At 47.8% G+C, this 12,479-nt stretch overlaps 1 protein-coding gene across 2 annotated transcripts in view; it reads left to right on the plus strand.

The window, feature by feature from the left end:
* PFN4 (profilin family member 4) overlaps positions 1-9,515 on the plus strand; it is an 11,834-nt gene extending 2,319 nt beyond the window's left edge. The window contains exons 4-5 of one of the 2 annotated variants that reach the window (XM_008254800.4): positions 470-575; positions 6,884-9,515. In XM_008254800.4, the coding sequence (XP_008253022.1) occupies positions 470-575; positions 6,884-6,912 (135 nt within the window). In that variant the 3' untranslated portion in view covers positions 6,913-9,515. The remainder of the gene's footprint in view (positions 1-469; positions 576-6,883) is intronic. The other variant, XM_002710063.5, reaches the window with a different exon arrangement.
* Positions 9,516-12,479: the final 2,964 nt, after the last annotated feature.

The following is a 12,479-nucleotide window of genomic DNA, read 5'->3' on the forward strand; positions in this document are numbered from 1 at the left end:
ATTCCACAGTCTATCACCTGAACCTTGCCTGAACTATCTCTTTCTGCTACCATCCATCTTCATTTTCTTCAGCCTCCTCCATTAAAAAAAAAAAAATGCGTATCTCAATCCTGTGCTTAAAGCTTGTCCGGGCTTTCTGCTTCCTAGAAGGAATTAAGGGGATGAAATTCACATTCATTGGATGCCCATAGTATGAGTTAGGCACACTTCATGGTACAAATTAAATAGCTGCATTTTACATATGAGGAAGAGATAGGTTTAGTTTACCATAAATTGGGATTTTTTTTTTCAAAATGCACATGCTGTTATAATAATAGTCTGAAACTTTTTGAAGAGGACAATGAAAGTAATGGAAAAGAATAGAGAATCCAAAAACAGATATTTGAATAGGTATGGAAGTCGGGACGTGGTGAAAACTGGTCCTGTAATTGGGACCAAGAGCAAGGAATTCTATTTTGTTCTTTATCAGGGGAACACCGGCGTGATTGTTGTAAAGACTCATCTGTATCTTCTGGTGGCGACTTACACCGAGAGCATGTACCCTAGTGTGTGTGTGGAAGCCACAGAGAAGCTGGGTGAGTTTGTCTCCCAGGGCCTGTGATTGAGAGCCAGCCCACCCACCAGGGGAGAAAGGAGCAACGCTTAGGGAGGCTATCAGGGTTACTTACATGACCCCAGAAGGACAGGATGCAGCTGAGCCACAGAGAAAGCAGAGTCCAGAGTGGAACAGCCAGCACCAGGACTGGTGTCTTGCTTCTTGCCTCTAAGCATGTCAGCTTTGTTCTGTTCCATCACAAATACTTTCTTTCCTGGCTGGTGCCATGATAGAGCCTTCCCTCCCATCACTCAATTTCTCTTAGGACCCAAACTTGGGCAGTCTTTTTTTTTTTTTTTTTAATTTTTGACAGAGTGGACAGTGAGAGAGAGAAAGACAGAGAGAAAGGTCTTCCTTTACCGTTGGTTCACCCTCCAATGGCCACTGCGGCCGGCGCACCACACTGATCCGAAGGCAGAAGCCAGGTGCTTCTCCTGGTCTCCCATGGGGTGCAGGGCCCAAGCACTTGGGCCATCCTCCACTGCCTTCCTGGGCCACAGCAGAGAGCTGGCCTGGAAGAGGGGCAACCGAGACAGAATCTGGTGCTCCAACCAGGACTAGAACCCGGCGCCACAGGCAGAGGATTAGCCTATTGAGCCACAGCGCCGGCCATTAAAAAAAAAAACTTGGGCAGTCTTGGGTCAAACAGTGCAGGGTGGCCACGGCAGGGTGGGAGCAGGGTGACAGCATGGGCGTAGCTGCAGGATGCCCACCCTAGGTCAAGGGGCCTCTTACAGAAACGGCAGCTGCTGTCAGCCAGGAAGTCCCCTCGCTGGGATGTGATGCATTCCCTTTCCATGTCTGTCTATTTCTAAACAAAAATCTAATAGAGAACCAACTGGGAAATCATATCTGTGAGGGCTAAGCTTCGTAAGTGATAAGATTGTGTTTAGATTTTTTTAACCTGAATTAATTTTTTTTGGAAAAAAATGTTGGAGATGCTCAAACACTCTTTTGAGGCAGTAGATGCCTCTAGTAAGGAAAGCAACGCATTAATTCATTGAACAAATGCTCAGTGGTGCACTTCTGTGTGCCTCGTGCTTTCCTAGGTAAGTAGGGAATCAAAGCTGGTTAAGCCATAGCCTCTGCCTGCCATGCCTCTCCACGTGTTCTTATCTGCCTGAACCATTCTGCTTTCTGTCCTTTCCTCCTCCCAGCTAGCTGGAAGATTCCTAATCATCAATGACCCAAGTCAAGTCTTGGGCTTCTCTCCTCTGAGCTATGTATTTTATGCATAACTCTGTTATTATCCCCTGAGAGTTCTTTCTTTATCTAGATTGTGAATGCCTGGAGAGCAAGAATTGTGTCTTAATCATTCTCCTGTCTCCATCACTGTACCTCAACATATTGAGATTTTCCCAGTTGTAATAAATAGTTTGTTGTAAATCCTGCTACACAACAGACAGTGAAGTATTTGGGGAGCAAAACCAGGACTGAGCCTGGGTAACACACCAGTTAGGAGACCCCACAGAGCACAGGTGAACTCTAATCCCAGAGGGACAAGCAGGTACAACCACAAGGGACCCTTTCTGAGCTGGCGTCAGGATTGTAGGGAGGTGCAGTCTCAGTTGGGACAGTGGGAGCAGAAGGCAGAACAGAGATGTACAGATCTAGGCTGGTTATCTGATTAGAATCCAGAGATGGGCTGGAGTTGTAGCACAGTGGGTGAGGCCACAGCTTACAACTCCTGCATCACATACCAGAGTGCTGGTTCGAGTTATCGGCTCCCTGCTAGTAGGGCTGGGAATACAGCAGATGATGGCCCAAGTACGTGGGCCCTTACTACCCATGTGGAGACCCGAGTGGAGTTCCTAACTGCTGGCTTCAGCCTGATCCAGTTCTGGCTGTTGTGCCCATTTGGGGAGTGAACCAGCAAATTTTTCTTTTTCTTTGTTCCTCTTTTCCTCTCTGTGTATCTTTCTGCCTTCCATATAACTAACTAAATAAATAAATCTCATTTTTAGATATCCAGAAAGTGAAGTGAGGAAGACAGGCAGTTAGGCTGTCAAGAAGCTGTGCTCTGTCCTTCCAGCTAGGACCCACAGCTAGTTCCCCAGAGAAACCGAGGCAGTTGTCTGACCTCTGCAATGTGAAGGCTGACACTCCTGTTTTAGGCCACAGAAGTCTCCAAGGCATGGTATTGGTTGGAAGGACACAGCTGACATCATCCAATAAGAACCCACTGCTCTGCAAATGAGCAAGCTCTCCGGAAAGTGGTTGGATGCCCATGGGGAAAGGCAAGGCTGATACCCCCCCCCCCCCCCGCCGCCAGGAGCCGACAGTTTCATTTCTTCTGCTTCCTTCACTTCTTTTCCTTTTAATTACATTTTTTCTCTACTAAAAATGATACATGGAGGCCAGCAGTGTGACATAGTGGCCTAAACCCCTGCTTCTAACACAAGCTTCCCATATTGGAGTGCCAGTTGGAGTCCCAGCTTATCTACTTCCTTTTTTTTTTTTTTTTTTTTTTTTGACAGGCAGAGTGGACAGTGAGAGAGAGAGACAGAGAGAAAGGTCTTCCTTTGCCGTTGGTTCACCCTCCAATGGCCGCCGCGGCCGGCGCACTGCGGCCGGCGCACCGCACTGATCCGATGGCAGGAGCCAGGAGCCAGGTGCTTTTCCTGGTCTCCCATGGGGTGCAGGGCCCAAGCACCTGGGCCATCCTCCACTGCACTCCCTGGCCACAGCAGAGGGCTGGCCTGGAAGAGGGGCAACCGGGACAGAATTCGGCACCCCGACCGGGACTAGAACCCGGTGTGGGGGCGCTGCTAGGCGGAGGATTAGCCTAGTGAGCCGTGGCGCCGGCCCAGCTTATCTACTTCTGATCCAGCTCCCTGCCAATATGCCTGGGGAGGCCGCTGAAGATGGCCTGAGTACTTGGACTGCTGCCACCCATGTGGGACACGAGGATAGAATTCCTGGCTCCTGGCTTTGGCTTGGCCCAAACCTGGCTGTTGTGGCCAAAGAGTGAACCATCAGATTGACAATTGATATCTCTCTCTCTCTCTCTCTCTCTGTCTTCCTCTCCTCTTGTGCTCTACCTTTCAAATAAATAATAAATAAATATTTTAAAAATTATAGAGGATCATTATAGGAAATTTGGGAAATAAAGAATTATGACTAGCAATTTTTTATTATGAAAGATTGTTGGAACATGGCTATTGATTAAAATCTCTTTTTTTACGTTAAAGATTTTGGTTTTTTATTTGAGAGGTAGACTTAAAGACCGAGAGGGAGAAACAGAGAGAAAGGTCTTCCATCTACTGGTTCACTCCCCAAACGGCCACAAGAGCTGGAGCTGAGTCAGTCTAAAGCTAGGAGCCAGCAGCTTCCAGGTCTCCCACATGGCTACATGAGCCCAAACACTTGGGCCATCTTTACTGCTTTCCCATACCATAGCAGAGAGCTGGATTGGAAGAGGAGCAGCCAGGACATGAACTTGCACCCATATAGGATGCCAGGCAGAAGCTTAGCCTACTATAACACAGCGCTAGCCCCGTATTAGAAGAAAACTTTTCTTTTTTCTTTCTTTCTTTCTTTTTTTTTTTTTTTTTTTTATTGCCAGGCAGAGTTAGTGAGAGAGAGAGAGAGTTATAGACAGTGAGAGAGAGACAGAAAGGTCTTCCTTCTGTTGGTTCACTCTGCTAATCACTGCCATGGCTGGCCCTGCACCGATCTGAAGCCAGGAACCAGGTGCTTCCTCCCAGTCTCCCATGCGGGTACAGGGACTCAAGGACTTGGGCCATCCTCCACTGCCTTCCCGGGCCACAGCAGAGAGCTGGACTGGAAGAGGAGCAACCAGGACTAGTACCTGGCGCCCCAACCGGGACTAGAACCCGGGGTGCCGGTGCCACAGGCAGAGGATTAGCCAAGTGAGCCACAGCGCCGGCCAAAAGAAAACTTTTCAACAGAAATTAGGTAAAGGATGTTATGCCCTTTGTCTGACACAAATTAATCATGTTTGTTTTGGAAAGGTCTAGAGACAGACACAGGGAGACAGCTTCTGTCTGCTAGTTCACTCCCTTAATGCCTACGATGGCTTGGACTAGGCCAGATCGAAGCTCGGAGCTGGGAACTCAATCCAGGTGTCTGACATTGGTGGCACAGGCCCAACCACTTGAGCCATCACTTGTTGCCTCCCAGGGTCTCCATCAGCAGGAAGCTGGAATCAGGAGCACAACCAGGACCTGAACCCAGACTCTACAATGTGGGGTATGATGTTCCAAGCAGAATCTTAACCACCAGGCCAAATGCACACCCAGATTTGTTTTTAAGACAAATATATTAGGGGCTGGCATGGTGATGCAGCAGCTTAAGCCACTGTCTGCAATGCCAGCATCCATATGGGCACTGGTTTGAGTCCTGGCTACTCTACTTCTGATCCAGCTCCCTGCTAATGTGCCTAGGAAACCAGCAGAAAATGACTCAAGAGCTTGGGCCCCAGCCCTCACATGGGAGTCCTGAAAGAAGCTCCTGGCTCCTGACTTTGGCTATGCCCAGCTGTGGCCATTGCAGCCATTTGGGGAATGAACTAGAGGATAGAAGATCTCTCCTTCTCTTTCTCTAACTCTGCCTTTCAAATAAAATCTTAAAAATATATTTTTGTTAGTGAATCACATAAATTTGTAAAACATTGACATCCTCAGGCCAGCAATGTGGCATAGCGTGTAAAGCCGCCACTGTGACATTGCCATCCCTTATGGGTTCTGTTTGAGTCCTAGCTGCTCCACTTCCCATCCAGTTCCCTGCTTATGTGCCTGGAAAAAGCAGTGGAAGATGGTCCAAATGCTTGGGCCCCTGCACCCATGTGGAAGACCTGGATGGAGCTTCTGGTTCCTGGCTTCAGCCTGGCACAGCCCCCAATTACAGCCACCTGGAGAGTGAACCAACAGATAGAAGACCTCTCTCTCTCTCTCTCTCCCTCTCCCTCTCTCACTGTAACTCTTTCAAATAAATAAATCTTTTTTAAAAATTAGCAGTCTTAATTCCAGTTCCTCAGTTTTGAAAGAGATAAATTTAAGCACTTTTTGTGACTTATTTTTGGCATTATTATTGAATTATTGGGGAAGCATAATTTTTCCTTAAATTTCTTATGACCTGTCTATAAGGTTGGCAGATAGACCTAACTCCCTTAGAAGCCAGCCGAGTTTCCTAGTTCCTTCATTTAAGGGTCACCTTACTCTGTGCCTGAATCCATGTGATGAAGACCTGGCCCCTGTGTTTTGATAGACATAGATTTGAATAGAGACAGTTTTCATGGTTTGGCTATTTTGTTTATTCTCATGAAAACGTCATCTGAGACTTTACTGACAGATCTGTAACAGCGATGGGAAAATGTGAGTCATTCTGAAGAATTTCTCTTGCAGTTCGCTTTTCAGGAGTTGTCTTCTTTGGTTACTTAATATCTCTCTGTTCTCCTGGCGTTTCCATCTGTCATGATGAGGAAAGCAAGTCAAGTAATATCCAGCAGTCAAATTAAGAAACAGTAGAATTTTTGACAAGTGAGGTGTTTTTATTACTAATAGCTTGTTAAAAGATGAATTGCCAGAGTGTTTTAAATCTGGGTCATAGAATGCACATAGGAGATGAGGGTAGCATGTTGTTTTGTTTTCCTGAGCCTTGTCCCACCCTGTGCCCTTCGCCCAACCATATGTATCCTTCTTCTTTTCTTTGCATGGAGAACCAGTTCCTACCCCAGGACAGCACAAACACCCCCTATTGTGGCATTTAGTCCTGAGAAGTATAATTGATGTTGGTGTCTGTCTTTCCTATCAGTGAGCTACATGAGGGCAGGGGCTATATTTTAAATATCCAGCCATCCTTGTAAATCCTGTACCCAACACCATGCCTAGCACGTGGTAGCCACCCAGCGATGTTTGGAGAATCATAAGTGAATGGATGGATAATTTACTGCTCAGAAATAATAAGCAGGGCTGGTGCTATGGTGCAGTGAGTTAAAACCCTGCATCACCAGCGTCCCATATGGGTGCCGGTTCGAGTCCCAGCTGCTCCACTTCTGATCCAGGTCCCTGCTAATGTGCCTGTGATGGAGGCCCATGTCCTTGGGCCTGCGCCCATGTGGGAGACTGGGGGGGGTGGGGGTAAGAATCTCCTGGCTTCCGGCTTCAGATAAGCTCAGCTCCAGCTGTTGCAGCCATTTGGGGAGTGAACCAGCAAATGGAAGATCTGTTTCTCCCTCTCTCTGTCTCTACTCTCTCTGTAACTCTGTCTTCCAAACAAATAAATCTTTTTAAAAAATAATAATAACCATGCTGTGTTTCCTTTCAGGAGAATATCTAAGGAAAAAAGGAAATTAATTCATGAGAGGACTTTGAAAGACAACTTTCTTATTTTAGAAGCAAACTATAGATCATAAAGAAGAAATTATGCCGCATTTGTGGTTGAAAAACACTAAGCCGAAGACACTAAAGAATAATAATCCATTAAGGGGATAATTCAAGAGGCCATCTTCTTTCATTGGAAGTACTTGATCAACTTGTTCTTTTAAGTGTTAGTCATTGGCGTGGAACCTGAAAGTGCTGATGGTTTTAAAGGGCATGTCCTGGAGGCTCCCCTCCAGAGGCTCTTATCTTCCTGGATATGCCAGGAATGCAAGTTCCTAACCATGCTTTATCCAGGCCATATCGGGGTTATGTCGGGGTTATGTCGCAGGAAGCAACCTTAGAAAGAAGTCATGTCCCCCTTCCTGACAGCACATTTGCTAACTGCTTGCTGTAAGAGGGGTGGGGTCCCCAAGCTCAGTATTCCTCTACGCTACATGTGTGACAGCCATCTGGTCCACTTCACCCCTGTGAGTCCGTATCACCCCTGGAGGGGTAGGAGAACCAATGCAAAGGCCACCAGCAGTGGGCCACTAGACAGGTGTTTGATGGCCATCCCACACTCCGTTTGTAGGCTTCCTGTATAAGTGAGCATTGGAAAGGCCTTTGAGAAAACAAACCCCACGTCTCTCTCTGTATGCTAGTCTGCACTACTTGGTAAGGCAGCATGACCCCTGAACTCCACCTTTCCCAGAAAGTATTCCTCCGTGGGTCACCTCCTAGGCGATGATCAGGACAAGAGTGGCAAGTTACAGAGTTTATTTTGAAAACTAGAGATTGTACCCTGAGTGTTGCTGGGCATGATGCGTCTTTCCCCCAACAGCAGCCTCAGGCCAGCCTGGTTGTCACACCCTGCACGTGTCCCTGGGGAGGGAACACCGTAGACCACTGATCGGAAGGGCCCAGGGAATTCAAGCTCAGCTCTGGGCAGCCAGGTTGGATTAACACGGTTCTGTATCAGAGGGATGAAGAGCACTTGGTAGAGTGTGCTGCTCTCCAGGTCCCTCCACGGTACACAGGCCAGGGGAATATAATGGGTCTCTAAGATTTGTAAAAATATCCCTGTCCCATATGACCTTTCCAGACGAAATGTCGGTGCGAAAGAGCATGACTGGAGATAAAGTATCCTCATGGCTACTGGGATGGAGCATCATTCCTCTTCTGAGCTTGGGTGCCAAGGGCCACAGACAGCTTCCTTTGTGGTCAAATTCACCACTAGTCCATTCTATCTGTTAAGTTGCTTGATACTGTATGAATGAGGGATAAAAATAAAGGTAAACATTTGCTTATCTGGAAGCCATTGAGTAACGAAGGTAAGGAGTAGCCTACAGGACCCCAGAGAGGGTCACAATCTAGTAGGGGAGGCAAGCTCGTCACTGAGTCACACGACCCATGATACAGGCTTTTACAGATCCGTAGCAACTGCTGAACGCAGAGCCGGGAGCCTAGGGCTGTGCCTTCAGGAGCCTTAGGATGCCCTGTGAAGTGGATGTAGGAGAATGAGTGAGTATGAGAGAGTAAGCTTGAAGGAACACACGTGTGAAGGCACAGTCATGACCAGTTGTGCGGCAAGAATGGTGAGACGGTCCATCTGGCTGGAAAGCAGTATGTGTGGAGGAGCGAACAGGGAAACAGCGGACGAGGGCAAGATAGGGCTGCTTTCCTCGGGGTCACCCAAAGGTCATCCAGCGGTACTGTGGTATAGCAGCAACTACTGGATTCTGGTTACAAAAATAATAAACACTGATCTTAAAACCTTAGGAAAATAAGCCCCATAGTTCTGTGATAGAGCGCCCCAAACCTGCACCTGCTCATCCAGGGTTCTGATGCAGGGGTGCAGGAAGAAGGCAGGCATTTATTTGCCAAACACCAAGCAAGGAGCTAGGCAGCTTTCACTTCATTTCTGGGCTCTTGGAGGGGATCGTGTAATTGAAGCTGAGACTGAGGTGGGTGTTCAGCCCGGGTACAGGTCTCTAGTCGGTCTGCAGGGCCTGCGGCCCTCCTCTGGCCACAAAAGAGTGTGACTTCATGTTCTTTGGGAAATTTTTAAAGTGGCAAACTGAGCTTTAGTTAGGTGGTTGTTGCTTTTTGCTCAGGGCCTAGGGTTCTTGGAAAAAACCTTCAAGAGAAGACAAAATGTCAAAATGCTGTCCACAGAGGAGGTAAATGACCTTAGGAGGCCTGTGATCGGGGAGCCCGTGGGGCCAGCTGACCTAATGCACCACTCCCTCAGATTAGTGAGCTCATTTTAGTAAGAGGTTAACTTGCAAAGAAACTTCAAGTAAAGAGAGGGAGACAGAGAGGGAGACGGAGTCTGTGGAAGACTGGTGCCTGTAGTAGAAGGTATCTGCACCGTAGCCTCCACACAGGGGCTTGGCTTCAGTTTCACAGTAAATGGGAACTGCTGGTGATTCAGTTATCCCAGCTTTTCTTGAGGCACAGAGCATATAACTTTTGCCCCCATTTAGATCCGCAGTGCATATAGTTGACATCCACTATGTTCATTCAGCATAATGTTACAAGACCTTGAATATCATTGAAATTGCTTTGGAAAATCATTAAATATCATGTAGTTTAAATACAGTACCATTCTTTGTTATTTAGGTTATTTCTGTTTTTTCACTTCTTAAATAATACTGTGTTTTATAACTTTTACACAATTCTTTATGTCTGTTTTTTTTACTATTTGTTTATTTATTTGAAAGGCAAAGTGACAGATCTTCCATGTGCTGGTTCACTCCCCAAGTGGCTGCAACAGCCAGGGCTGAGCCGGGCCGAAGCCTGTTTTCCCAAGCACATTAGCAGGGAGCTGGATTGAAAGTAGAGCAGCTGGAGGAGCTGGCAGCATTGCGCGTGACAGTTCACTGCACCACAGTGCCAGCCCCTCTGACTGTTTTCTTAAGTCTGGAAGTGGAATTTCAGGATGAGAGTCGGAGCAACTTCAGAGCTCTTTGGAGTTTGTGTTTTGTTTCTTACAGGGAAGAACTTTTACACCATGATTTATAACTGGCAGCTTGGTTTGGAGGGTCGAAGGGATTGAATGTGATTCAACATGAATTTAGCAGCGTCCTATCTCGTGGGTTGGGTCTGTGGCAGTCTTTCTGAGCACCCCAGTGGGTAGGAATGAGAGGAAATGCTGTATAGTCAGTTGAACTAGCTGAGTCAGACTGGAGAGGCAGATCACTGAATTTCAGAGAGCGTTAAGGCATGGTGACATTGGACAGTCACACCTGAGCAGTATCGAGATGTACAACATATAAATATTTATGAGGTGGGCAAGACGAGCCAGGAAGCACTTCAGGACTTCTGGCCTGAGCTCCAAAAGAGGTTAGGCATGCCGAGGCCCAAAACTACACTGAACTGAGAGCTATCACTACATCCAGCTACATTCACTCTGTGTCAGAAGTGGCTGGCCTGGAGTGGAGGCTTGCAGATCCCTGAAGCCTGCAGGACCTGACCATTTGCACAGAAGGATGAGTGCATGGAGGCATGTGGAACCACTGGCGATGGAAGTCGGTTAGCTGGGAAGCTCGGATAAGGAGTCACTGGAGTAGATGGTCAGATGCCCATTGCAAGTGGGCGGAACTTTGAGACAATTTCAGCAATGTAGTGTTTCCATCAGTAGTGCCCTGACACCAGCCAAGTGTCCTGCAATTCAAGTTTTAAAAATTTTCTCTTTTTGAGAAACAGAGAGAAGTTCCCCTCGACTGTTTCACTGCCCAGATGCCCACAATAACAGACCTGGGACCAAAGCCTAGAACTCAGTCCAGGTCTCCCACTTGGTCTGGGAGGTAGGGACCCAATTACTTGAACCATTCCTGCTGCCTCCAGGGTCTGCATTAGGAGTGGATCTGGGACTCAAACCCACATACTCCAGTATGGGACCTGGGCGCCTTAACCAATAGGCTAAACTCCCTTCCCCTACAATTCCGTTTTGACACTAACTCCCTGACATCACAGGTTAAGCAGCCCAGTTTCCATAAGCCTGGTCCTACTTCAGATGTCAATTACAAGTCCCAGGTCCTCAGACTACTGCACTTCCGATTTGGCTGTCAATTTTGAAAGCAAAGGTTCCCATAACAGGTTTATTTTTTTAAGGTTTATTTGTTTGAAAGGCAGAGCAACAGAGAGAGATAGAGAGACCTTCCATCTGCTGGCTCACTCTTCAAATGGCTACAACAGCCAGGTCTGGGCCAGGCCAAAGCCAGGAGCCAGGAACTTCATCCTGCTCTCCAACATGAGTGGCAGGAGTCCAAGTACTTGGGTCATCTCCTTCTACCTTCCCAAGCACATCAGCAGGAACCTAGATCTGAAGCTGAGCACCAGGACTCAAATTGGCACTGCAGTATAGGCCACTCATGTCACCAAATGGTGGCTTAACCCACTGTTACCAGAGAAATGCAGGGTTCTTGTCTTCGCGCAAGAAAGAATTCAGGCGTGAGACAGAGAGCAGTGGGAGGTAAAATAGCAAGGTTCATTAGGGAAGGGACATCCGTAAGGATGGGTGGGCACCTCTCCAGACAGGACCTGAGAGTGCCCAGTCGTTCGGATTGGGGGGGGTGGGGGTGGGGAGTGAGGTTACATGGTTGAGTAGAGAGATTAAACCTGGGCAGGCCAGGCGGGCGGCTCAGCAGAGTGGCAGAGGGCTGAGCACACCATCTGGTTGAGGCCCGGGGTGGGGGTGAGGGTAGGAGTGGGGTGGAGTGGGGGTGTTTAAGGAGATGGGTCTTTGTCTTCACACATCTCCTCCTGAAACAAAGGATTTTATGGCTATAAATATTAAGAAGCTCCTATCTGAGTTTTCCCTTGAAGGTATTAGACAGGAGGAAGCCTAGCTGGCGCCATCCTGGGTTCAGAGGAGGGGTGAGCAGGACCCCCTAGAGAATGGGGATCCGGAGCAGGGTGTTTGAAATGCAGATACTGGGCTGCATCTGGGAGATTGTGGAAGATTTGTCAGGCAGAAGGGGTGGGGACCTCCACCTGGCAGGTTATCAGGTAGAAGGGGGCAGGGCAGGATGCGAATACCGGGCTGCCCCTGAAGCATTATCGGGATGACTTTGAGATGCAGCATATGCTGGACATAGACGTCTTCTCTTTAGGCCTGTCACACACACATAAGCTCATATCTAACTTCCTACCTAACACCACCAGCCCCAACAGGTAGGTTTGATAGTTTGCTAGAAAGACTACCAGACTTCAAGAAAGTGATATATTCATAGCTGTGATTACAGTTTTATTATAAAGGATACAATTCAGGGACAGCCAAATGGGAGAAATGCACAGGGGAGGGCATGGAGGGCGGGGTTGAGGAGAGGGAGCGGAGCTTCCACACCCTCTGCAGACCCTCTGCACCCCCTCCCAGCTCCTTGATGAGTCCACCGAACTGAAGCTCTCCAAACCTGGGCATTCCTGGGTGGTTCTATTGGCTTCATTATGCAGGTGTAACTGATCCAACCTGTAACTGCATGACGGAACTCAGTCTCCACTCTCCCCTCCCTAGAGGTCAGGTGGTGAGGCTGAGACTGAACTCTTTTAAGAAAATC

Source organism: Oryctolagus cuniculus, chromosome 2 (genome assembly GCF_964237555.1).
Source record: "Oryctolagus cuniculus chromosome 2, mOryCun1.1, whole genome shotgun sequence".
Taxonomy (NCBI): Eukaryota; Metazoa; Chordata; class Mammalia; order Lagomorpha; family Leporidae; genus Oryctolagus; species Oryctolagus cuniculus.